Source organism: Desmodus rotundus, chromosome 1, assembly GCF_022682495.2.
Source record: "Desmodus rotundus isolate HL8 chromosome 1, HLdesRot8A.1, whole genome shotgun sequence".
Lineage (NCBI taxonomy): Eukaryota > Metazoa > Chordata > Mammalia > Chiroptera > Phyllostomidae > Desmodus > Desmodus rotundus.
Window position 1 is genome coordinate 87,113,697 of NC_071387.1, and position 24,523 is coordinate 87,138,219.

Below are 24,523 nucleotides of genomic sequence, written 5' to 3' on the forward strand. Positions count from 1 at the left end.
TGTAGTCAATAATATTGTTATAACTATGTATAGTGCCAGATGGGTACGAGACTTATCAGGGTGATCACTTCATAAGTTATATAAATGTCTAATCATTATGTTACATACCTGAAACTAATATAATATTGTATGTCAACTCTAACTAAAAAATTAATTTATAAAAAATACATTCTTAAGAAACAAAATTACACATAAAGCTAGAAAGGATAACTCTAGAAGAATGTATCAACGAAGGGTTAACAGTGATTATTAGGGGATAGGATTTCAGGAAATTTTTTTTTTTTCTTCAAATTTTTTAACAGTGAACTTTTAGTATGAATAGGAAAGACAGAGGAAGAGGCGAGACAGAAAACTCCACTTAACAGTGAGGTACTCTCTATCATGCTAAATGGTTAGAAATTTTCTCAAAAATGTAAAACATTAAATAGGCACAAATAGAAAAGCCAAGAGGTTATTTGTGGGCCCTGTTCATATGAAGTACAGGAGCGTGATGACTCAGGATCACAGTATCTCACTGAGTCCTGAGTGGCTGAGCATACCTGGGAACCAAGCTGAGGGAAGGGGCATGGGGCCTGGATGGGTCAGAGCTGCCTGGCTATTTACTGTTGCCCTGACAAGCTGTATGACCATGACCTACAGGATGGGGAGTTCCCCTTTCTTGGGGCCTGTGTTTTGCCAGGCCCTGGACAGGGCTCTGTCAGTGTCATCCCGTTTTGATCTTCTCAGCCCCACTAAGATGACCCTACCTCCAGGGAGAGTCCCTCAGTGCCCCAAAGGCATTCATTATGTTAGAAACTTCAGAGGCACTTGTAGGCCTCCCTCCTCATACTGGGCTCTCTTGTAAGTACTCACTAGTTTTCTCTTCCTCTCCTAGAGAAGCCCCATGAGACAGGAGCCATCTCCACATCACACCGTATTGCTTCTCTCTAGAAATTACTTGCTGACAAAGCATGAGGGGGCCATCAGGAGCCTCCTACTTTATAAGTAAAGATATGAGGAGGTTAGGGAGGAGGACAGGCATGGAGCGCAGTACAGTGGAACTGGGACATGTAGCAGGGCCACGTAGCCTATTTCCCCAGGTGGGCTGAGATGGGCGGCCCTTGGCTTCCCTCTGACCCCAGCCAATCGCTGGTGAGGACGTCCTGGCCAGTGGCTTTTTATCTCTGGCCTTTTGCCTACTGGGCCAGAGCCCCTGGTCTGGGATCGCTCAGTGGCCAAAGGGGAGAAGAAGCTGCACTCCCACAGACGTGATAAGGCCAGAGGAAAGCCTACCTGCTGGTCTTGCTCCTGGCACTGGTGTAGCTGTACTATTCCTTACTTTTATTATTTCTCCTCCCTCTGTCCTCTCAAAAACACTTTACTGAAGACATCTCATATTCTCTTTCTTATAATATTCTTATTTTCTTTCCACTATGTTAATATTTGCTCATCTGTTGTTGTTCCTAGTGATTCACTTTTTAAAATTTGATTTCAAACCTTATATTATACTCTTCCCTTTCCTTACTCCATTTTGCCATTGCCATGCCCTTTTTTACTTACATTTTAAATTTTATTTCTCCCTTTCTTCGCCTTGTTTCTATTCCCTATTCTTATTTTTTCTCCTCCTTCTTTCCTCTTAACATCAAATTCTCTCCTTTAGTCATATCATTGTCTTTTTCCTATTGTAATACCTTTCTACCTTTATTAGTCTTTGTTCGTTTGCTGTTCATATCGCTGATGTGGTATGTGGTAGGGGGATATTTTTGCTAGTGTGGGTTTGGTTTTCTGAGTAGTTTTGCTTTGTTCTGCCAGTACCTATACAACAAGCATACAAGACATAGTGGACATTGTGACTCCTAGTCAGCCAGCTGTTTGAGAGTACCCATCAATGAATGAGCATTCAGTAATCAAAGCCCATATACAACAAGAACGCCAACATAAATTGAATAAAGCATCCTGACTAGGAAATCAAAGAAACTGCAGCACTAAGGCAGGAGAACTTCTACCACAGAAGGCCACCTCAGGAAGACAGGCAATCAAAGCAGAGCAATCTGACAAGCGAAAAGAGTCACCTAAAATGGGGAGACAAAGAAACAACCCCCATTCGAAAGGAAAGGGGAAATATCCAGAAAAAGAGCTAAATGAAATTGAGGCAAGCAATCTATCAGACATAAAGTTCAAAAAATGGTTATAAGGATGCTCAAGGAACTCAGAACTACAAGGAACTTAATGGGAGCTAAAAGCAACTTAGTGGGAACTACAGCAGCATAAAACAGGACATACAAACTATGAATAAAAACCAGAAGGAAATGAACAATACAATATCTGAAAGGAAGAATACACTAGAAGGAATTAAAAGCATGCCAGATGAAGCAGATAGCTGGAAGAAGACAAGGTAGAAAAAAAACAACCAGTCAGAGCACTAAATAATAAAAAGACTCAAAAAGAACAAGGATAGTTTAAGGGAGCTTCAGGACATGAAATGTAACAACATTTGCACCATGGGAATTCCAGAAGGAGAAGAAAAGGAGCAAGGGATAGAAAAACTATTTGAAAAAAAAATGACAGAAAAATTCCCTAACTTGGTGAGGGAAAAATCACGCAAGTTCAGGAAGCATAGAGGGTCCCAATCAATATGAACCCGAAGAGGCCCACTCCAAGAAACATATTTAAAATGCCAAAATTTAAAGGCAAAGAGAGAATCTTAAAAAAAGCATGGAAGAAACAGCTAGTAACATACAAGGGAGCTCCGATAAGGCTATCAGCTGATTTCTCAACAGAAAGAGTACAAACCAGAAGAGATTGGCACAAAATATTCCATGTAATGAAAAGCAAGAACACGCAACCAAGATTTCTCTATCAGGCAAGGGTCTCTTTAAAATGAAAAGCAAAATAAAAATGCTTCCCAGACGAAAGAAGGCTAAAAGTACATTTCCACCAAGCCACCACTGCAAGAAATGCTAAAGGGGCTGATTAACAAGAAGAAATAGAGAGACAGAGAGACAAACGAAAACAGGACCAAAAGGACAAAATGGCACTGAACAAGTACCTATCAATAATAACCTTAAATGTAAATGGATTAAATGCTCCAATCAAAGGACATAGGGTAGCTGAGTGGATAAGAAAACATGAACCACATATATGCGGTCTACAGAAGTCCTACCTCAGAACAGACTATCTACCCAGCCTGAAAGTAAAGGAATGGAACATTGATCTCAATCAAAAAGTATCTGTACAAATGAAAATGAACCCAAAACAACCCAAAATCTATGGGACACAGCAAAGGCAGTCCTGAGAAAGAAGTTCACAGCAGCACAGGTCTACTAAAGAAGATAGAAAAATCTCAAAAAACCTAACCCTAGACAAAAAAGAAAACAGGAACAACAACAAACAAAGCCCAGCACAAGTAGAAGGAAGAAAATAATCAAGATAGAGTAGAATTAGGTGACATAGAGAATTTAAAAAATCCCCCAAATCAATAAATCCAGGAGTTGTTCTTTGACAAGATAAACAAAACAGACAAACTTTTAACCAGACTCATCAAGGGAAAATAAAAAAAAAAGAGAAAACCACAAATAAATATAATCAGAAATGAAAGAGGAGAAATAACAATAGATACCATAGAAATACAAAGGATTATAAGAAATTACTATGAACAACTACATGCCAAGAAACTGGACAACCTAAACAAAATGGACATATTTCTGAAAATATACAATTTCCCAAAACTGAATCAAGAAGAAGCAGAGAGTCTAAACAGACTGGTAACCATTACCGAAACTGAAGCAGTAATCAAAAAACTCTTGGTACACAAAAGCCCTGGACCAGATGGCTTCATGGGTGAATTTTACCAAACATCTGAAGAAGAACTAACTCCTATCCTTCTCAAAGTATTACAAAAAAATTCAAGACGAGGGAAGACTCCAAACTCTTTTTAGGAGATCAGTATCACCCTAATTCCAAAACAAGGTAAACACGCGACAAAGAAAGAAAATTGCAGGCCAGTATCTCTGATGAACACAGATGCTAAAATTCTCAACAAAATATTGGCAATCCAGATCCAGTAATACATTAAACAGATCATATAACATGATCAAGTGGGGTGTATCCCAAGATGCAAGGATGGTGTAATATTTGCAAATCAATAAATGACACAGATCTTGGCCCGCAAGATCTGCTGTTGAGGTTTCAGTATTCAAACACACATACACACGGACTACAGAAATCCTGTGGAGGAAAAGGGGCTACGTGGCCTCTCTCCAAGTTAGAGAGAGACCCCTTCACACCCGCCTGGACAGGCTTTATTGTTTTTCTAGGCCCCCTACATCAAAGATGGCCCTCATTTATTATTCATAGGTTTGTCTTGGGTGGTTATCTTTTGCTGACAACAGAGAGGATGTCATTGAATACATCAAAGGAGGACATTTGCAATATAAAAGGAGAAATGGTTGAAATGGCTTTGTCCCATACCTGGAGGGTCTAGCCCAGATTCTGTAACGATAAAAATACTCAGTAAACATTTGCTTCCTCAATTCAGGGTGAGGCAGTTTCAGCAAGAGCAAGTCTTATAGCAGTGTGGGTACAATGCAGGCCTGATTTCCCACTGGAGAACTTATCCATGGACGTGGGTCCTGCCCGCCAACCTCGCTCCCCACTGGCTTTTCCGAGTGGGGGCTGAGCCACATTTCCCACACTTGGAACGGTTCCCCACAAATAAACATAATACATCGAATAAACAAAATGAAAGACAAAAATCAAATGATCATATAAATGGATGTTGAAAAAGTATTTGACAAAATCCAGCAGCCATTTATGATAAAAACACTCAGCAAAGTAGGAATAGAGAGAGCATACCACAAAATAATAAAGGCCACATAAGAGAAACCTACTGCCAACATCATACTCTATGGGCAAAACTGAAAGTGTCTCCCTTAATATCAGGAACAAGACAAGGGTGCCTGCTTTGACCACTTCTATCCAACATAGTGCTGAAAGTTCTAGTCACAGTGATTGTACACGAAAAAGAAATAAAAGGCATCCAAATAGGAAAAGGAGGAAGTAAAACTGTTATCACAGACAACATGATAGTGTAAACAGGAAACCCTATAGTCTCCATCATAAAACTACTCAACCTAGTAAGTGAATTCAGCAAAATAGCAGGATACAAATTCAATAGTCAGAAATTGATGGCATCTTGTACACCAACAATGAATTATCAGAAAAAGAAACTATGAAAAAAATCCCATTTACTAAAGTAACGAGAAAAATAAAGTACCTAGGCATAAATTTAACCAATGAAGTGAAGACCCGTACTTGGAAAACTAAAGAACACTGAAGAAAGAAACTGAGGAAGATACAAATAAATGGAAGCATATACTATGTTCATGGATTGGAAGAATTAACCTCATTAAAATGTCCATACTACCCAAAGTAATCTATAGGTTCAACACAATGCCTTTTAAAATATCAATGTTATATTTCATAGGTCAGAATATTCCAAAAATTTATATGGAACCAGAAAAGACCCCAAATGGCCTCAGCAATCCAGAGAAAGAAGAATAAAACAGGAAGATCACTATACTTGATATTAAACTACACTACAAAGGCCAGTATAATCCAGATAGTCTGGACTGGCATAAGAACACACACATACATCAATGGAACCAGTAGAGAGCCCAGAAATAAACCCATGTTTCTGTGGTCAATTAATATTTGACAAAGGGAGCATGAGCATACAATGGAGAAAGAGTCTCTTTAATAAATGGTGTTGGGAGAACTGAACTGGTACATGCAAAAACATGAAACTAGACCACCAACTTACATCATACACCAGAATAAACCCAAAATGGATAAAGGACTTAAATTAAGTTGTGATACCATAAAAGTCCTAGCAGAAAACATACGCAGTAAAATTTCAGAAATCCCATGTGGCAGTATTTTCACCGATATATCTCCTAGGAAAGGAAAATAAAGGGGAAAAAAAAAATACATGGGAATACATCAAATTAAAAACTTTCCACATAGTTAAAGAAACTATCATTAAGATGAAAAGAGAACCAATTGTTATGGGAGAACATACTTGCCAATAACACATTGAATAATGGTTTAATTTCCAAAATATATAAAGAACTAATATGATTCAACACCAGAAAAACAACCCAATTAAAAAATGAGCAAAGGCCTTGAACAGACACTTCTCGAAGGAGGACACACAGATGGCCCACAGACTTATAAAAAGATGCTCAACATCACTAGCAATCAGAGAGATGCAAATTAAAGCTATAATGAGCTATCACCTTATACCTGTCAGAATGGCTATCATTAATAAATCAACAAACAAGTGCTGGTGAGGATGTGGAGGAAATGGAACCCTACTGCACTGTTGCTGGGAATACAGACTGGTGCAGCCACTGTGGAAAAAATTAAAAATGGAACTGCCTTATGACCCAGTGATTCTACTGCCTGGAATATACCCTATGAATCCTGAAATACAAACTGAAAATAACTTATGTACCCCTATGTTCACAGCAGCACTATTTACAATAACAAAGTGTTGGCCCTGGCTAGTATAGCTCAGTGGGTTGAGCGCAGGCTGTGAACCAAAGGGTTGCAGTGTTTGATTCCCAGTCAGGGCACATGCCTGGGTTGTGGACCAAGTCCCCAGTGCGTGCCACGTGAGAGGCAGCCACACACTGATGTTTCTCTTCCTCTCTTCCACTCTCTAGGAATAAATAAATAAAATCTTAAAAACAACAACAACAAAGTGTTAGAAACAGCCCAAGTGCCCATCAGTAGATGAGTGAATTAAAAAACTGTGGGTCATCTACACAATGGAATACTATGTAGCAGAAAGAAAGAAGTCCTACCTGTTCGGACAGCATAGATGGAACTGGAGACTATTATGCTAAGTGAAATAAGCCAGTCAGCCAAACACAAATACCATACAATCTCACTTATAACTGAAATGAACAAAATAAACTAACAAGAAAAACAGAACCAGAGACATGGAAACATGGAACAGACTGATAGCTGTAGGAGGGAAAGAGTAAGGGGGGATTGGGCAATGGTGGAAGGAAGGGGAAGGTACTAGTCAAAGTACCTGTTGGAATGACCCATGGACATGGACAATGGAGAAAGGACTGACGGGGGCAAAAGGGAAAAAAATTGGGACAACTGTAATATAATAGAGAATACTTTTTTTTAAATGTGTAAGTATCAGGTAGACCCCTGCTAAGTGTCTCATAACACAACCTGGTTTGGTTTTCACCTATATGAGGTTAAGCAAGGTTAGTGACTACCCTAGGTCACCTCATTAGTAATAGCCAATAGCCAAGCCTATGTAGTTACTACACTGTCCAACCAGGCCTTGGGGTTCAGGGTTGTGAAAGTACCCCAATTCCAGAAAGTCCAGCTCCCATACAGAAAGCACTTACCAGGGGACCTGGTAAGGTTTGACAGAAACAGAAACTAGTCCACAACCAAACCACTTCTCTAAATACTCTTGAATTGAAGCCAGCAGGTGACAATGTGTGGGCCTGGCTGAGCATGTGTTCCCTGCCCTGGCTTTAGGTGTCGGGGACATGCACCTCTTTCCCCACTGCAGTGGTTACAAGAAGAGCCTCAGCCTGAAGTTCTTAAATAACCAGATGGTCCCTCAGCCAATAACATAGCAGTGAAAGGCTCTCTCACATGAAGTAGAGAAGGCCACAGGACTCTCTGCCATGGAAGATGTGCCACAGAAACTAGACTGGTGGCCTTTGGAGTTCTGTGCCCTTTGAGACCAGGATCTTGTGGCCTGATAGGAGGGGCAACAGCAAGACACATGTGAGGGGGATAAGGACCTGGACCATACCTGGTCTATGTGCGCCTCATCCATGTTGCCTTTCTTTTCCAACACCACTTCTAAGTCTGTGTCAGGCTCCTACACAGGAGAGCAAAGGGAGCAAAAGTGAAGCATAGGCTGGCTTCTGCCCAGGCAGCCCTGTACGGTAAGATTATGACAAAGTCCAGAAAAGACCCAAGAACCTAGCAGCATCCCAAACTCTGTCACCTACAGAACATTTGACATCCTCTCTTCCATGATTCTTCTCAAAAGCATGCCACTCACCTATTTGACAGATGAAGAATAAGGTTCAGAGAGGTGAACTATCATGAGGTCACCCCCACAGCTCAGGGGTAGGGCTGACACTAACTCAAGTCTCCTGACTCAGTCTAGGGGCATGACCTTTCCTGCCACTAGTCACCTGACCTCCCAGGGTGACGCCAAACCAGGAAAGAGGAGAAACATATGGTCCCACTGATAGCGAAGGTGTGGGTGGGAGACAGGACGGCAAGGACCAGGAAATGCAGCAGTGGGCTCAGGCCTCTGATGGGTGTGGGGAACAGGCCTGCCAGCAAACCCAAACCTACCCAATTCTCTCCTCCACACTGCTCAACCACACTCCCTAGTCACTGCCTTCTCTCCTGTCTGGAAAACTAAGGGTCTATAACTCCTGCTTCATCATCCTCCAATCCTGGTCCATTCCACAAGCAGCTCAGGTGAGCTTTAAAAATTCAATCAGAATACGCTGTATACCTTAAATGTACATAATTTTATGTTAATTATATCTAAACTCCCCCCTCCCCCAATCAGATCACTATACCTCATTCTCCAAAACACTCCTAAGGCTCTCATCTTGCTTACATAAAATCCAGATTTCTATGGTCTCTAGGGTTTTGTCACTGTCACCCAGTTCTCCCCGCCCCAGCCTCTTCGCTCCTCCCAGGGCCTCTGCACCTGCTGCTTCATTTGCACAAATGGCCAAGGCCCCTCACATACCTCAGCTGTCATGGGACATCCTCACTGGGCCTGCACTTACCATGCATGCTTACATGGGCCACACTCTCTCACTGGCTTCAGACTTTGAGGGACTCTCTGATGGTGAGGCCTCAGGCCGGCCATTTTCCCTTCAGTAATGACAACTGCCACATTTCACTTATCCCCAGATGGCTCTGTTCTGTGTAACATAATCTGGGAAGACCTTGAAGACATACATACATTTCAGGAGCTGCTCTGGTAGGCTGAGTCCCTGTCAAAGATGTTAAGCAGAGGGGAATTGACTACCTTTCACTGGGTTCTTGGCAGAAGGGATTCTAGATTCTGATGAGAGTTGAGCTCCAAACCCTCTTAAACCCCAAAAGTTTCTGAATAAAGGAGGAAATTGGTGAAATCCAGTCTAATGGTGGACCAGGGCAGAGCTGGAAGAAATCCTGGATGCAGAACTACATCTTGTGAAGGTCCCTATAATCCCCAACTATATCTGGTAGAGCTGAGCACAGGCCACATAGACACCTTGATGATCCAACTCCAGGAAATTTGTCCTTCAGTCAGTATTAACTGAGCCCCTTCGTCTTGTGCCAGACCCACCCCTCAGTAAGTTACACATGTCAGTAAATCCCTTTTCTGGCTTAAGTCAGTTTAGAGTTCTGTCAGCTGAAAAGTTGAGTTGCCCATGTGCGCACATGTACACATACATATACTTCTAAACTCCACCCTTATCCTCCCAAAGTAGAGTCAACTTCTGAAGGACAACCTACCTCCTCCCAAGTTTCTCCTGATACTTTGCTCTCTTTCCTCTTCTTTGTTCTTTTTTTCTTCAGAGTTGGCTCCTCAATGCCTGGCTGCCCAGCCTTTTTATTGGACTTCCTTTTCTTCTTCACAGGGGACTTGAGGCCATCTCCTATTGGGATGTATTCTGAAGCCTCAACTTTGACTGGCTTCTTTTTACTTACTTTCCTAGGGCTGCTCTCCATAGACCTAGAGGGCTTGGGGTGGCCAAAGTGGGTTTCTCCCTCCTGGTGGATTTTCTTTTTCTTCATCTTCATGTTATGTTCCCTGAGGCTCCCCTGCTTCCTTTTCTGCCCCAAAGCTGCCTGTTCCTGGTCATCCTTTCCCAATGAGCAAGCATGCAGACTCCTGGCCTCATCGAACCAAGTGTCCCTGACTGAGAAGGCTGTGGTTTCCTGGGCTTTTTCTTCCTTCTTGTCTATTTTGAGCTTCTTGCCAACTCTGGTCACTTCCTCCCTCTGTCTGGGGTCCAGGGAGGTCTTCATCCTCAAATCAGGGGACACGGCCAGAGGCCAAAAGGACTTCCTCTTCTTTTTCTTTTCCCCACTGAGGGACTCAGATGGACTAATAGCCTGTGACCTGGGGCTGGGAGACTTCTCTGTCCACCTGGCACATAACATGGTCTCCAGTTCTAGGTGCTCCTCACAGAGAGTGCTGTGGCCCTTCTTTTTCTTCTTCTTTTTCTTCACTAGAGGCATCTCAGATACCTGCCCTTGGGTCACACTCTTCATGGGTGATACAGCTCTTGTGGTACACACTTCAGTGAAATAACTGTTACTGTTTACAACTGAGTACTGAGTCTCTGGTTCTCTGATCATTACTTTATTCTTCCTGTTCTTCTCTGGAAGCCCAAGGCTCAGGTCTCCTTTGTGGGTCTTGGTGATCATTCCTAAAATAAAAATAAAGGGTACAAGTTATCCCTACACCAAACCATGTTGTGTACAATTCAACTAGGTATTGCCAAGAGTCATGTTTCTTTGAGTGGATGGTCTGGGAAAACAAGCATGATTCCACATGAGCAAAGGGAAATATTATCAAAGACATAGAATGGAGCTAACATTCAGACAGCCCCAAGTTGAAATCCAAACTGCTGCCTTACCTTAAGTCACTCACCTATTCTCCCTGAGCCTTAATTTTCCCATCTGGAAAATGTGGGAAAACACTTCTCAAAGGGCTGTTGGAAAGAATAAACTGAGATAATCCATGGAAAGTGCTTGCTACATTGTTGACTCCTTTTCCTAATCCTCTTCCTCAAACCTCTAAGCCTAGTTACTCATTCTACAGAAATTTACCAACTGCCTACCCTATGAGTACAACTGCAATCAAACCAGACAGACCAGGCACTGCCCTCCAAGGACTCACCTTATACTGGATGAAGAGTACAGAATTCCTAACGTCAGCCCTTCTTGCTGATTCCCACCAATGCAGTGACTGTGGCACAATTAACCTGTATGTCTGTTCATCTAAATAGTTCTGCTTTGTGTCTAAAAATTAATTCCCCCAACCTGCACCCGAGTGACTCATTCTCCTAATTACTTCCCCATGTGGCTAGTAATAAGACCAGCAGAGAAGTATGGTGAGAGGAGCCCCAGCTAGGGCACATAACACCTAGTTCAAGTGGTGACTGTTGACATTCTTGCCTCATAGCTGCTGGCTTCTCCAGGCCTCACTTTCCCTATCTATAAAGAAGAGTTCAACTAAATCAGAGGCAGGTGTGGGGGAGCAAGGACGAGGACATCCAGCCTGCCTTTTAAAATTTTCAAATAAATTGCTAACATTTAATGACTGAAGATGACAATTAGCAACCTAGAGTGCTCAGCCTTTTACTTATTTATATTTTTTTTGGAAAATGTCAGGGAGGCACCTGTAAGAAGAGGCTGGAGCCCTCAATACACTTCGGCTTCCAGCTGGGCTATTTCTCTCACCCTAGTCACCATACCAGTTCCTGTTGCTCCCTGGATGACGTGGAGACATTCGGGGAAACCAGAAACAAACAAACATCCTCTAACAGAAGGTTTACATAGTGGGAGGGAAGGTCAGGAACTTCTCCATCTTAGATTTCTCTTCAGCATCAGACCTGCCTCACTCTCAGCAGCTTCAAAGAACCAGCCAGGCCTGAGGTAGAGCTCAAGTGCATTCATAATTGCTCCTGGAGAGTCAAGGGAGCATCCACTCATTCACTCATGTCCTATTTTCTGCTGTAGAGGTAGACTTTTGTGGGTTCAGTTCCAGACCACCATAATAAAGTGAGTATCACAATACAGCAAATAGCAATCTTTTGGCTGGTGGAGGGTCGTCCTCCATTTGTAAAAACACAACATCTTTGAAGTGCAATAAAGTGAAGCACAGTAAAATTAGATCTGCTTGTACCTGGCAGAGACTCTGTACCTGGCACATGGGTGTCAAAAATATGTACTCATTGAATGAGGGATGAATACTAAAGATACAAAGATTAACAAGATAAAACACCTGCCATCAAAAAGCAAGTAGATGTGGGAGGGAAAGAGGTGTAATAACATAGATGATACAGGTGATAAAAGCAAGCACAGAGGTAATGTCAGGATAATGGAGGTCTTCTAACCTAGACTACCAGTTGTCAGGAAACTTTCTTTAGAACGGTTTTCCACTCTGGACAACTGCAAGATGTTGGCACTAATCCCTGAGACAAAGGAACTGAAGATGGTGGTGGGAGGCTGGAGGCATGCTGGTTTGAACAGATGCTTTGAGATATTTAAGTGGAGATGTTCCATGGACAGGTGGCTATATGGGTCTGAGGTTCAGAGGTGACCAGGCTGACAAGGGCAAAATAAACTTTGGAATATATGGTTGGTAATTAAATGTTGAACACAAACAGTCTGATACAGAGTCTTAGAGAGTAGACATTTAAATGGGTGGGCAGAGAAAGAAGGGATGGCAAAGGAGAGGGAGAAGGTGCAAACCTGGAGAGAGTGGAGTCCAGGGAGCACAGGGTGCCTCCGATAGAGTAGTTGTCAACAGACCTGATAAAAAAAAAATAAGACAAAATTAAATAAAATAAACCAAAGGAAGATTGTTGTCAACTTAATCACCTTGTCTTTTCATCTCTGTCATTCAGAACACTGTATCATCCATCCTCTTTAGCAATGAAGATCCTCTTCAACCCTGCGACCTCAAATGTATTCACTCCTTCGACAAGACAAAGTGAACCCAACAAAATTGTCGTGGCGGCCTCATGAGAGCTGGTATGACTACCCCATCTCGGAGACTTGCAAACTGAGGCTTGGAAACTTTAATTCACTTGCCCTGAGTCCCAAAGCCGACAAGTGATTTAAAAAGAGAAGAAAAAAAAAGTGGTTGGAATGTAGGCCGAGACATGGAGCCCGGGTTCTGCACAAGAGCACCAAGACCCCACTCCCACCGCAGGATCACTAGCAGGAAGCAAGGGACCCAGGAGGCAAGGCTGGTTCCTCAAAGGCTCCGCTGCGTCGAAGCTTGCACACTAACACACTGGAAAGAATCCAGCCGTGGGCCCGGCTACAAGGAGGGAGAACTTTCCTGGAGGCGGCGGCCTCAAGCCAGGGCGAGGGCACACCGGAGACCGGGGAGAGAGGGGGGCGGCGTGAACTTGAGGATGCAGGTCCTCCGCTTCTCACTCTGTTCGCTGGCCCAGACCTCAAGCCGCATCTTCAGACCCCTCACCACCCTTCTAACGTGGCATAACCCGCTCTCACCCGCAGGTCAAACTTCTCCGACTCCAATAGAGAACCCACTCCGGAGTGACCCGGATATCAACTTCGAGAGGCTGGCCCGCTGTTCGAGAGCTCCTGCTTCTTCCGGGTCGCGGCCGGGGCATAGCGTGGTTGCCGTGGAAACCGCGCTCAGGTTGGCACTCGGGCGAATGAACAGTTTCTCTGGGCAACGCGAGGCCTACTCCTTAGAGTTGTCTGTCACCGCCAGGACGCCAGTGGCCACCGTGTGCCCCACGTCCCCCGAGCGGTCCCTCTCGCCGGGGAAGGTTGCAGAACCGCCAGGGAAGAACCTGTGGGAGCAGATCTGTGAAGGTAGGCAGGCCGGGCGAGCCGAGAGGGGCGGGACTCTGGCGGCCCAGCGGCGGCCGCGTAATTGGACGCCTTCTTTGCGCCAGTTGACTGTTGCGCCTCAGACCCGCGGAGCTCCCCATTTTACACCAGGGAAACAGGCCCGGAGAGCCCTGCCTGAGTCACCCAGCACGGCCTCCAACGTTCATCCGTAGTCAGGTGGCAAGTATGGGGGAGGTTGGGGAAAGCGCAATAAAAGGGGACCAGGTAGTGTGGACCAGTGATACTCAAACGTCATCTAGTGATTAGGAAAGAATCTCTGGGACAGATGTAGATTACCTGCGCCCGCCCACAAAGCTCCAAAAGGGATGCTAGGAGTCAGCACTTTAATGCTCACCCTGGAAATTCTGATGTTGATAATCAGTGGCCTACATGTTGAACAACCATGGTCTAGAGAGAGACTTGGGTGTTAATCCCTCTGCACTTCTAACCTTCCCTTAAGATCCCCAAACGGATCCTCACCTTATTTTGTGGCCCCGCACGTACATACCCTTGGTCATGAGGCCCTATGAAAAATACTCCAAATACGTTGGGCAAGTTAATTTAACTTGTTACTCTTACTCTCTCTGTAAAAGGAGTATAATGATGGCACCTATTTTATGGTGTTAGGAGGATGAACCCAAATGGTCTCAGAAAGTACTTAGCACACTGCCCGATGTACAGCAAAAACTCATGGGTGTTGTTTTGTTTCCTCTCCTAGGCTATAAGCTCCTTAAGGTCAAGAACTCAAGATTTTTTCATTCTTGTGTCTACCATCACCACCTCAGCTGTCGGAAACAGCACTGTCTAGCAGAACTTTCCAATGTGGTAGCCACTAGGCACATGTGGTTATTTCAGCCCTTGAAATGTGGTTAGTACAACTTGGGAGCTGCATTTTTTATTTTACTTAATTTTCATAAATTTAGATAGCCGCCAGTGGCTGCTACAATGGATGATACAGGTCAGCAAATATTGGTTGAATGGAAAAAAAGGATGAATGCACTAGTGTATGGGTCCAGGTTGAAGGAAAGAGAGGGTGATGGGTTGAGAGAAGTGAAAAATACGGAGGAGGAAGAGAATAGTGGATTCAGAGTTGATAGCTGCCCTCATAGGCCATCCATTTCAACTTCCATCCAGTGCTCGAATTTATTCTCCAAGTATTACATTGCATTATATCCAGAAAAGCCTGTTTCATCTTGAGTGTCCTCTTTGTAACTTGTATCTATTAGTCCTTACGTCCTTGGTGCTATAACACTAAGTATAGTGTCATATGCTAATCACTCTACCATTAAAGAATCTAGTCAGATACTTGAAAGTTGTTATTGTGACTGCCCTTCACCCAGAGCTTTCAATTCTCCAAGCAAATAGCTCTTCATAGCTAGTGGTGTTTTGTTAGGGAAGCTACTCAACCTCATCTGTAAGACAGGAATAATCCTTGTACCTACCATGGCTGTTGTCAAGAAGTCAAATAAGATGGTATATGCAAAGGTGCTCAGCAATGTGCCCGGCATTTAGAAGTGCTCAAAAAAGGTTTGTTTTGTTGAAACAGAAACATGCCCTGCATTGTGTTTTAGAATCATGGCATTTATTTTGGTCTTTATTTTCTCCTGTAGGGTGAAAGCAAAGACAAAGGGTTTTGGTGCTCTCTGAGAAGCAAGTGAATTTATGTCACTTATGAAGTGATATAGTTACACCATGAAGTTAGTGAGCTCAAGATGTTGACTTAGTCCTGACCAGTGTGGCTCAGTTGGTTGGACGTTGTTCCACAAAGCGAGGGCTGGCCGGTTCTATTCCCACTCAGGGCACATGTCTGGGTTGCAGATTCAGTCTCCAGTCGGGGCACATAGGAGAGGCAACCAATCAGTGTTTCTCACATTGATGTTTCTCTCCCTGTTTCCTCCTTCCTCTCTAAAACTAAATAAGTGAAATCTTTTTTTAATATATATATTTTATTGATTATGCTATTACAGTTGTCCCATTTCCCCCTCTTCATTCCCCCCTCCCACCCACATTCCCCCCCTATAGTTCATGTCCATGGGTCATACATACAAGTTCTTGAGCTTCATCATTTCCTATACTACTCTTACCCTCCCCCTGTCTATTTTCTGCCTACCATTTATGCTACTTATTCTCTGTACCTTTTCACCCTCTGTCCCCCTCCCACTCCCCTGTTGATAACCCTCCATGTGATCTCTATTTCTGTGAATCTATTCATGTTCTAGTTGTTTGCTTAGTTTGCTTTTGTTTTTGTTTTAGGTGTAGTTGATAATAACTGAGTTTGCTGTCATTTTACTGTTCATATTTTTTATCTTCTTTTTCTTAGATAAATCCCTTTAACATTTCATATAAAAAGGGCTTGGTGATGATGAACTCCTTTAACTTGACCTCATCTGAGAAGCACTTTATCTGTCCTTCCATTCTAAATGAAAGCTTTGCCAGGTAGAGCAATCTTGGATGTAGGTCCATGACTTGGAATACTTCTTTCTAGCCCCTTCTTGCCTGTGAGTTCTCTTTTGAGAAGTCAGCTGACAGTCTTATGGGAACTCCTTTGCAACTGTAAGTAACTGTCTTTTGTAACTCCTTGGTAGGTAACTGTCTCCTTTTCTCTTGCTGCTTCTAAGATTCTCTCCTTATTTTTAATCTTGGGTAATGTAATTATGATGTGCCTTGGTGTGTTCCTCCTTGGGTCCAGCTTCTTTGGGACTCTCTGGGCTTCCTGGACTTCCTAGAAGTCTATTTCCTTTGCCAGACCGGGGAAGTTCTCCTTCATTATGTTTTCAAATAAGTTTTCAATTGTTTGCTCTTCCTCTTCTCTCTTTGGCACCCCTATGATTCAGATGTTGGAACTTTAAAGATGTCCTGGAGGTTCCTAAGCTGCTTCTCATTTTTTGAATTCTTGTTTCTTCATTCTTTTCCGCTTGTATGTTTCTTTCTTCCTTCTAGTCCACACCGTTGATCTGAGTCCCAGTTTCCTTCCCATCACTGTTGGTTCCCTGTAAATTTTATTTATTTCACTTAGCGTAGCCTTCTTTTTTTTCATGTAATTTGTGACCAAATTCAACCAATTCTGTGAGCATCCTGATTACCAGTGTTTTGAGCTATGCATCCGATAGATTGGCTATCTCTTCGTCGCTTAGTTGTAGTTTTTCTGGAGCTTTGATCTGTTCTTTCATTTGGACCATTTTTTTGTCTTGGTGTGCCTTTTGTGTAAAGGGGCCTTAGGTAATCACCAGGGCGGGGCAACACACATCGCTGTGCTGGGACGCTGTACGTGGGGAGGGGATCCGAGAGGGAACAATGGTGCTCCGCTCTTTGCCAGATTGCAGTCACTTCCCTCATTACCCACAATCAAATTGGGCCCTTCTGATGCCGATTCCCAGTGTGTGGGTTTGTGTATATTCTGTGGGTCTCTCCAACAAACTCTTCTGTGAGGCTGGGAGTTTCTCCTGCTGCCGCCTCAACCCCCACAGGTGTTTTCAGTCACAAATTTTGAGGCTTTATTTCCCTGCACTGGAGCCCTCGGTTGCTTGGTCTGTTGCCGGGTCCACCAGCCGCTGTCTTGCCCGTCCCTGTCCTCCCGCCACCACCTTGCTGAGGGTCCTCTCCACCTGGATGCTCATGTCCACCCCTCCTACTGGTCTGGATGAATGTGTCTTCTTCAACTTCTTGGTTGTTGGACTTCCATACAGTTTGATTCTGTCAGTTCTGGTTGTTTTTTGTTTTTTAAATTGTTGTTGTCCTTTTTTTGGTTGTCTGAGGAGGCACAGTGTGTCTACCTATGCCTCCATCTTGGCCGGAAGTCTAAATAAATGAAATCTTAAAGAAAAAAAAAAAGATAGTGAATTACACACACTGGCATATTAATGATTATTACTAACCTATATAAATAAGTCCAATTTCCTTCTTTTTTTTAATCTTCACCTGATGATATGTTTTTATGGATTTTAGAGAGAGAGAGTGACATTGATGTGAGATGGAAACATATATTGTTTGCCTCCCTTTACTTGCCCGAGCGAGTATTGAACCCACAACTTAGGTATGTACCGTGAACTGGAATCGAACCCACAACCTTTTGGTGTACGGGATGATGCTCCAACCAACTGAGCCACTTGGCCAGGGCTCATCAGTCCAATTTCTTAAAACAAACATTCTAACAAATGCAATTTTCTATGGCATAATGAGTACACTCAGTTTCTCACAGCACACATAAAAAATAGGCTTTGTGGTAATCCTGTCTTCAAGGTTAAGTATTGCATTCTCTTAGGATATATACACTTACGAAGCAAATTCTCACAGCAAGCAGATGGGTCAGAAACTCAGTCACAGGGAGATGAGATACAGAATAAGTAAACATCTTAACTTAAACAAGACCTTTATCCTACCTGACTAGTGCTCTTTTGGTGGGCTGCAGGGTGGGGGCACCTTATGAAAACTTATTTGTAAATGCTTTTTGTTTTTTTCTCCTTTCCAGTGACAAATCAGGGCTTTGTATTCTCAAAACCACTTTTATTAGTATCTGTAAATACGCACTAAGAGTACACTGGCCAAATATAAATGTGGCATATAATATATGTAGCCTCGAAAGATGTCCAAGATTCAACACCTAGAATGGTTCCCTGCATGTAGTGGGCTCTCAGTAAATATGAATGAATAGTTAAGTAGATCAAGGGTCAAACGTAACTTGTTGTACTGTTTTGTTCATTTATTCATTCATTCAACAAGTATTCTCTGGGAATATGATGGTAAGCACAAACAGACCTAGGTAATTCCATCGCAAAATTCAGTCTATTAGAAGAGATTAATTTTTACAAATTTCAAATAAGGGTAAAACTAGTATGAAGAAAAAGGACACAGTGCTGTAAGGTTCTATACTTGGATAATTTGACCTACTCTAAGAGATCTAAAGTAAATAAATGTATTTGTGTATCACATATGTTATGTTAGTAAATGTACTGAAAAGATTAGGTTGTATCTATGCCAAATCCAACAATGGGTATTGGTTGTAATGGCATTAGGCATGACTTACACTCTCTACATAAGACATCTCTGTATTTGTAATTTTCTCACTATAAGCTATTGTAATTAGGCAAAGCTATAAATGTATATATAAAATTCACATAAAGACAGGGTCCCACAGAATTAATGCCTGCTTGAGTGTTGTTGGTAGGGTAATAATATGGGTGTAATAATTTATAGTTTTAATTTGAACATTTCACTTAAAATGTCATATAATGTGCTTGAGTGTAACGTTGTTATGTTACAGAATTACATGCGTATGATTTTGTAATAAAGCAAGGGCGTTATTTGTGCTGGACCCTGTAGATTTCATACTGTATTGGTGTTTCTCGATGGGCTGGGGGAAGAAGGGTGAATTCACATGATTCAAACAGGTAAAAGTTATAGAGCTGGGACTGTTGTGATGGGAAGAATTCTCAGATGGCTCAGCCCCCAAAATTCCCACTCCCTAATGCACTCACCTCCCAATTAGTCAAGAGACTTTTCAGGAGTAATTAAGCCTGTAATCAGTTAACCTTAAATTAGAGGTTATTATAGGTGGATCAGACCAAATCAGGTGAGCACTTAAAATAGAAGATATTCCTGCTTGCCTTCAATGAGCAAATAACCATGTGTGAACCACCTTGTGACAAGGACCTGAGAGCAGCCTCTAGGAGCTGAGAGCAGTCCTCCCCAATAACCAAAAAGGAAATGGGGACTTCAGACCTACAACCACAAGAAACTGGATCCTGCCACAACTGTTGAGCTCACAGATGACCCCAACCATCAGAGGAAATCACAGCCATGGCCAACACCTTGATTTCAGCCTTATGAGACCTGACCTACAGGAACTGAGATAATATGTGTTGTTTTAAGTAAGTTTGTGGTAATTTGTTGCATAGCAATAGAAAATGAATATAGCCAGTATTTAGCATCAAAATTGCTTATCATGTGCAGCCTGGCATACTTTTCCCCAACCTGATACCTAGGAATTAAAAAAAAAAAAATTTTTGTTTAGAAATGCTCTACTATCTGGTAAGGAACTAGCTAATGAAATAAAACTCATGTCCCATATAACTATATTCCATCAATATCCTCTTGCCCAGAAACTTTGTTTTTCCTCATCAATGCAAAGTGACTATGCATTTGCCTTTAAAACATTGACCTTTTCAGAAATACTTTTTATCAGTTTTAACCTTTAGAAGTATAACTAATATTGCTGTGAGCATTTTCTGTCCCTGTCTCAGCAATAGTTGTTACCCTGCGGACTTGTGTGGAATGTTCTTTGCATTAGCTCTCCAACAAATTGACTGGGATTAGTCTTGAAACCTGGCAATCATACTCCACTTCACTGCCTATTAGAATCACTTGGAGAGACTTCCAGTCAAGATGGAGGCATAGGTAGATACACTCTGCTCCTTGAACAATCGAAAGAAGGACAAGAACAAATTTAAAAACAAAAGATAACCAGAACTGCCAGAAAATCAAACTGTATGGAAGTCTGACAACCAAGGAGTTAAAGAAGAAGCATTCATTCAGACAGGTAGGAGGGGGAGAGACAGGCAGACCGGGTGGAGAGGATGTGCAGCAAGGCAGCAGCGAGGACCGGGGTGGGTGGTCCCACATTTGCATGTTGTGGGAAGAACAACTGGGAAGTGAGACAGACTATGCAACCCAAGGTTCCAGCATGGTGAAATACAGCTTCAAAACCTCTGGTGGTAAAAACTTGTGGGGGTTGCAGTGGTGAAAGAAACTCCTGGCCTCACAGGAGTGTTCACTGGAAAGACTCACAGGGTCCTAGAATGTACACAAACTCACCCATCCAGGAATCAGCACCAGAAGGGCCCAATTTGCTTGTGGGTAGTGGAGGAAGTGACTAAAAGCCAGCTGAGAGCTGAGCAAGTGGCATTGTTCCCTCTCCGACGCCTCCCCCACATACAGTGCCACTATGCAGCAATGTGAGTCGCCCTTCCTTAGTGAATAACTAAGGCTCCACCCCTTACAAGGTAACAGCTGGCAAGGAGGCAGAAAAAAAAAAAAAAAAAGGCCCAATGAAAGAACACATCAAAACTCCAAAAATAGAATTAAATGATGAGGACATAGCCAACCTATTAGATGCAGAGTTCAAAACACTGGTAATCAGGATGCTCACAGGATTGGCTGAGTATGGTCGCAAAATGGAGGAATAAGTGAAGGCTATGAAAAGTGAAATGAAGGAAAATGTACAGAGGACCAACAGTGAAGGGACAGAAACCAGATCTCAAATCAACAATTTGGAGCAGAAGGAAGAAATAAACATCCAAGCAGAACAGAATGAAGAAACAATTCAAAAAAAATGAGGAAAGGCTGAGGAACCTCTGGGACAACTTTAAACATTCCAACATCCAAATCATAGGGGTGGCAGAAAGAGAAGAGGAAGAGCAAGAAATTGAAAACAATGAAGGAGAACTTCCCCGGTCTGGCAAAGGAAATAGACTTCCGGGAAGTCCAGGAAGCTCAGAGAGTCCTAACATAGTTGGACCCAAGGAAGCACACACCAAGGCACATCATAATTACATTACCCAATATTATAGATAAGGAAAGAATCTTAAAAGCAGCAAGAGAGAGGGGGACAGTTATCTACAAAAGAGTTCCCATAAGACTATCAGCTGAACTCTCAAAAGAAACCTTGCAGGCAAGAAGGGGCTGGAAAGAAGTATTTGAAGTCATGAAAGGCAAGGACCTACATCCAAGATTACTGTATCCAGCAAAGCTATCATTTAGAATGAAAGGGCAGATAAAGTGCTTCTCAGATAAGGTCAAGTTAAAGGAGTTCATCATCACCAAGCCATTATTATAAGAAATGTTAAAGGGACTTATCGAAGAAAAAGAAGATCAAAAATATGAACAGTAAAATGAGAAACTCACAACTATCAACCACTGAAACTTCAAAACAAAACAAAAACAAAAAAACACTGAAAACTAAGCTAACAACTAGAACATGAATAGATTCACAGAAATAGAGATCACATGGAGGGTTATCAGCGGGGAGGGGGCAGGGGAAGAATGGGGTACAGGGAATAAGAAGCCTAAATGGTAGGTACAAAATAGGGCGAGGTTAAGAATAGTTTAGGAAATAGAGAAGCTAAAGAATTTATATGTATGACCCATGGACAGGAACTAAATGGGGGAGGGTGGGCGGTATGTGGGTGGGAGTGGGGGTGCAGGGCAGAGGGGAGGAAAGGGAGCTAAATGGAACAACTGTAATAGCATAATCAATGATATATATTTTTTAAAAATCATTTGGAGAACTTTAAAAATACCGATTGCCAGGCTCTTGCCCCAGACCTATCAAATCAAAATTTCTTAAGTTGGTCCAAGACGTGGGTAGTTTCAAAAAAAAAAAACCTCCCAGGTGATTCTAATGTGCAGCCAGTATAGGAAACTACAGGAGCTTCCAGTAGGACTTTTCCAACTTTATGTGAATACAAGTATAAGGCACGTGCTGATTTAGGTTCTGCAGGTCTGTAGTGGGACCTGAGATGTTAGATTTTTAACTTGCCAGGGATGATGATGATGCTAGCTCTGGGACCATACTTTGAATAACGGGGTTTATGGGCATGCTTTTAGAGTCATGTACCCCAAACTGGTAGTCTTAACCAGTGAATACCTGAGATGGCTCATCTTCCCTCTGTCTCTTATTGTGCCCTGCCATCATGTTTTCTTCCTGTTCTCTCCCCTTTCCTCCCTGTATGCCATATTCTTCCCTTAGGCACTCTCATTCTCTTTGTAGAGGGCAAAATCTGAAGTTGTACCCTCTTGGGGTATGTTAAACTCAAACATGGAGCCTGAATTCTTCACACAAGTGAGCAGTTACCTCTTATTCATTGTAAATAAGGTAGTTCATGTTAATTATTAATCTGTAATGGCTGCTTGTTTTTCATTTCTATAAACCACCAACCAAAATAAAATTTAAGACTGTTTATTTAGAGCACAGGTGGCAAACACAAGGCGCAAGGGCCAAATCCAGCCCTCCACCTTGTTTCTACCGGGCGGCAGCACCGAGCTCCTTACCCCTAGTTAAGGAGTAGTTACATTTATACAGTCCTAGAATTACATTCGGCCCACCCTTGAGGCTGATGTGGCCCCCGGTGAAAATGAGTTTGACAGCCCTGATTTAGAGGAAAGAATATTACATCATAATCTGCAATGAATTATGGAATTGAAGATTTTTTCCCCATCCCTTTTAGAGTATGAAGCTGAGCTGCCTCCCTTTCCAGAGGAATACAAAATCAAACCGGAAACTGTGATTACTGTGAGTATTGCCCCACCTCAACCTAAATTAAAAGCTTTAAATAAGAACAGCACTGATAGGTGGTGAACATCACACAGGGTCATGAATTAGGAAAGGCACAGGAACTAGAACCAGAAATGTGGGGCCAGTCCTATCTCTATTACTAACAGTGTGATTTAAAGGGCATATCATAACCCCTTTAAGCCTCAGTTTCCACATCTGTTAAATGGATCAGGTAATCCTTGATTAATTCACTGTGCCTCCTGGATGATCTCATTTGATCCTTGGGGACAGTTGCAAATAGAGCAGGTTTCCCTGTGCATGCCCAATGGGTGAGAAGAAATCTATCTTAAGGAAAGAGGGCCAAGAACAGGGCAGCCAGGAAGAGAGGCCCTCAGACAGCCTACTTGGAGTAAAATAAGAACTTAATGGAGTTTAAAACAAAACAGACTGAGAGATGAAGGGACTTTAGCAGGGTCACAGGGATGGGACCAAAATCTAAGACTAGCTTTCCAGTATGTTACTGCAGCTGCTACTGTTAGAGAATCTTGTGTCTAAGAACTATCTTGGACTGTATTGTTCTTTTTTATATAGCATTCTGCTCTTGCTTTATGGATGCAATGTTTTCTCAATTTTTTCTGGAAATACTAATCATAGTTCCCTTCCCTGAATTATTTGTACTTCTTCCAGGGTCAGTTTTTCCTTGTAGATCTTGATCTTTGTTATTTATACTGTTGATGCTCTTTATCTGTGTAGGAAGTTTTGACTATTTATTCAAAATTTAAAATGGATGTCTGAGTGGATTTTTCTACATAGCTCGTGTGGTTTTCTTCTACTATTGTACATGTGGATTTGTTTTCTGGATCTATTCTATGAGTAAAAACACTGACTGGGAGCTTGTGTTGCAGCCAGTCAAGACCTGGCAGGTCCACTCTAGATTTGAGCAGTGGAAGAAAATGCATGGAGCTGTGGGGATGCTTGACATTCCTTTATTCACGGGTGGGCAAGCCACGCACGCTGCAAGCTGCATGTCTTCCTGCATGTCTCTGCATGGTGCACTGCATATACTGTATGTCAACTGTCCCCTTGCATGGCACTTGTTGTGGCACCCAGCAGGGAGTCCCTATCTGCTTAAGTACTAGAACACAGACAAAACCGGCAGGGTGCCAACAGATCTTATGCAACAGAGCTTTATACTACGCATACAGGCCTCCTCAAGGCAATGGGAACAGTTTATTGGACCCAGTCTCAAGGCTATGAGAACACAACTTATCAGGCCCATTCAAGATTATGGGCCTGATAAGTTTTCCCTGGGTACCTAGTGGAAAAAAAGGTTCCCTTAGGTACCCAGACACCTGGGTGAGGAAGCTATACTGCCTCCATTTACCCTACAGAGCTCATGGGAAGGGACTGACCACTGGAAGACTTTACTTCAGGGTCCACAGCCTCCAAATCAGTAAATCAGTGGTGGATTTTTTTTTTTTCTTTTGACCACCAACGTGGCACTCTGAGTAGTCATACTCCTTCCAAGGCTATTTGTTTAATTTGTTTACAGAAGAGTCATTGGAAAGGAGAACTGGATAGAAAGAGCTGCTGTGAACATAGCTTATGTAT

At 42.5% G+C, this 24,523-nt stretch overlaps 2 protein-coding genes across 19 annotated transcripts in view; one reads left to right on the forward strand and one right to left on the reverse strand.

Annotated features, from left to right (window-relative positions):
• The window catches only part of KNOP1 (lysine rich nucleolar protein 1), a 35,794-nt gene extending 22,350 nt beyond the window's left edge, over positions 1–13,444 (reverse strand). The window contains exons 1-4 of one of the 4 annotated variants that reach the window (XM_024560487.3): positions 13,297–13,444; positions 12,526–12,585; positions 9,556–10,475; positions 7,832–7,900 (exon numbers count right to left, since the gene is read on the reverse strand). In XM_024560487.3, the coding sequence (XP_024416255.2) occupies positions 7,832–7,900; positions 9,556–10,473 (987 nt within the window). In that variant the 5' untranslated portion in view covers positions 10,474–10,475; positions 12,526–12,585; positions 13,297–13,444. The other 3 variants (XM_053925800.1, XM_024560486.3, XM_045195368.2) reach the window with 3 other exon arrangements.
• Positions 13,414–24,523, forward strand: part of IQCK (IQ motif containing K) — a 217,422-nt gene continuing 206,312 nt past the window's right edge. For 9 of the 15 annotated variants that reach the window (XR_008427022.1, XR_008427025.1, XM_045195357.2 and 6 more), the window contains exons 1-3: positions 13,414–13,626; positions 14,363–14,512; positions 22,866–22,930. Coding sequence is in view for 12 of the 15 variants with exons in the window: in XM_045195357.2 (XP_045051292.2) it covers positions 13,464–13,626; positions 14,363–14,512; positions 22,866–22,930 (378 nt within the window). In the remaining 3 variants the exon portion in view is untranslated. The remainder of the gene's footprint in view (positions 13,627–14,362; positions 14,513–22,865; positions 22,931–24,523) is intronic. The other 6 variants (XM_045195360.2, XM_071221723.1, XM_024560337.3 and 3 more) reach the window with 4 other exon arrangements.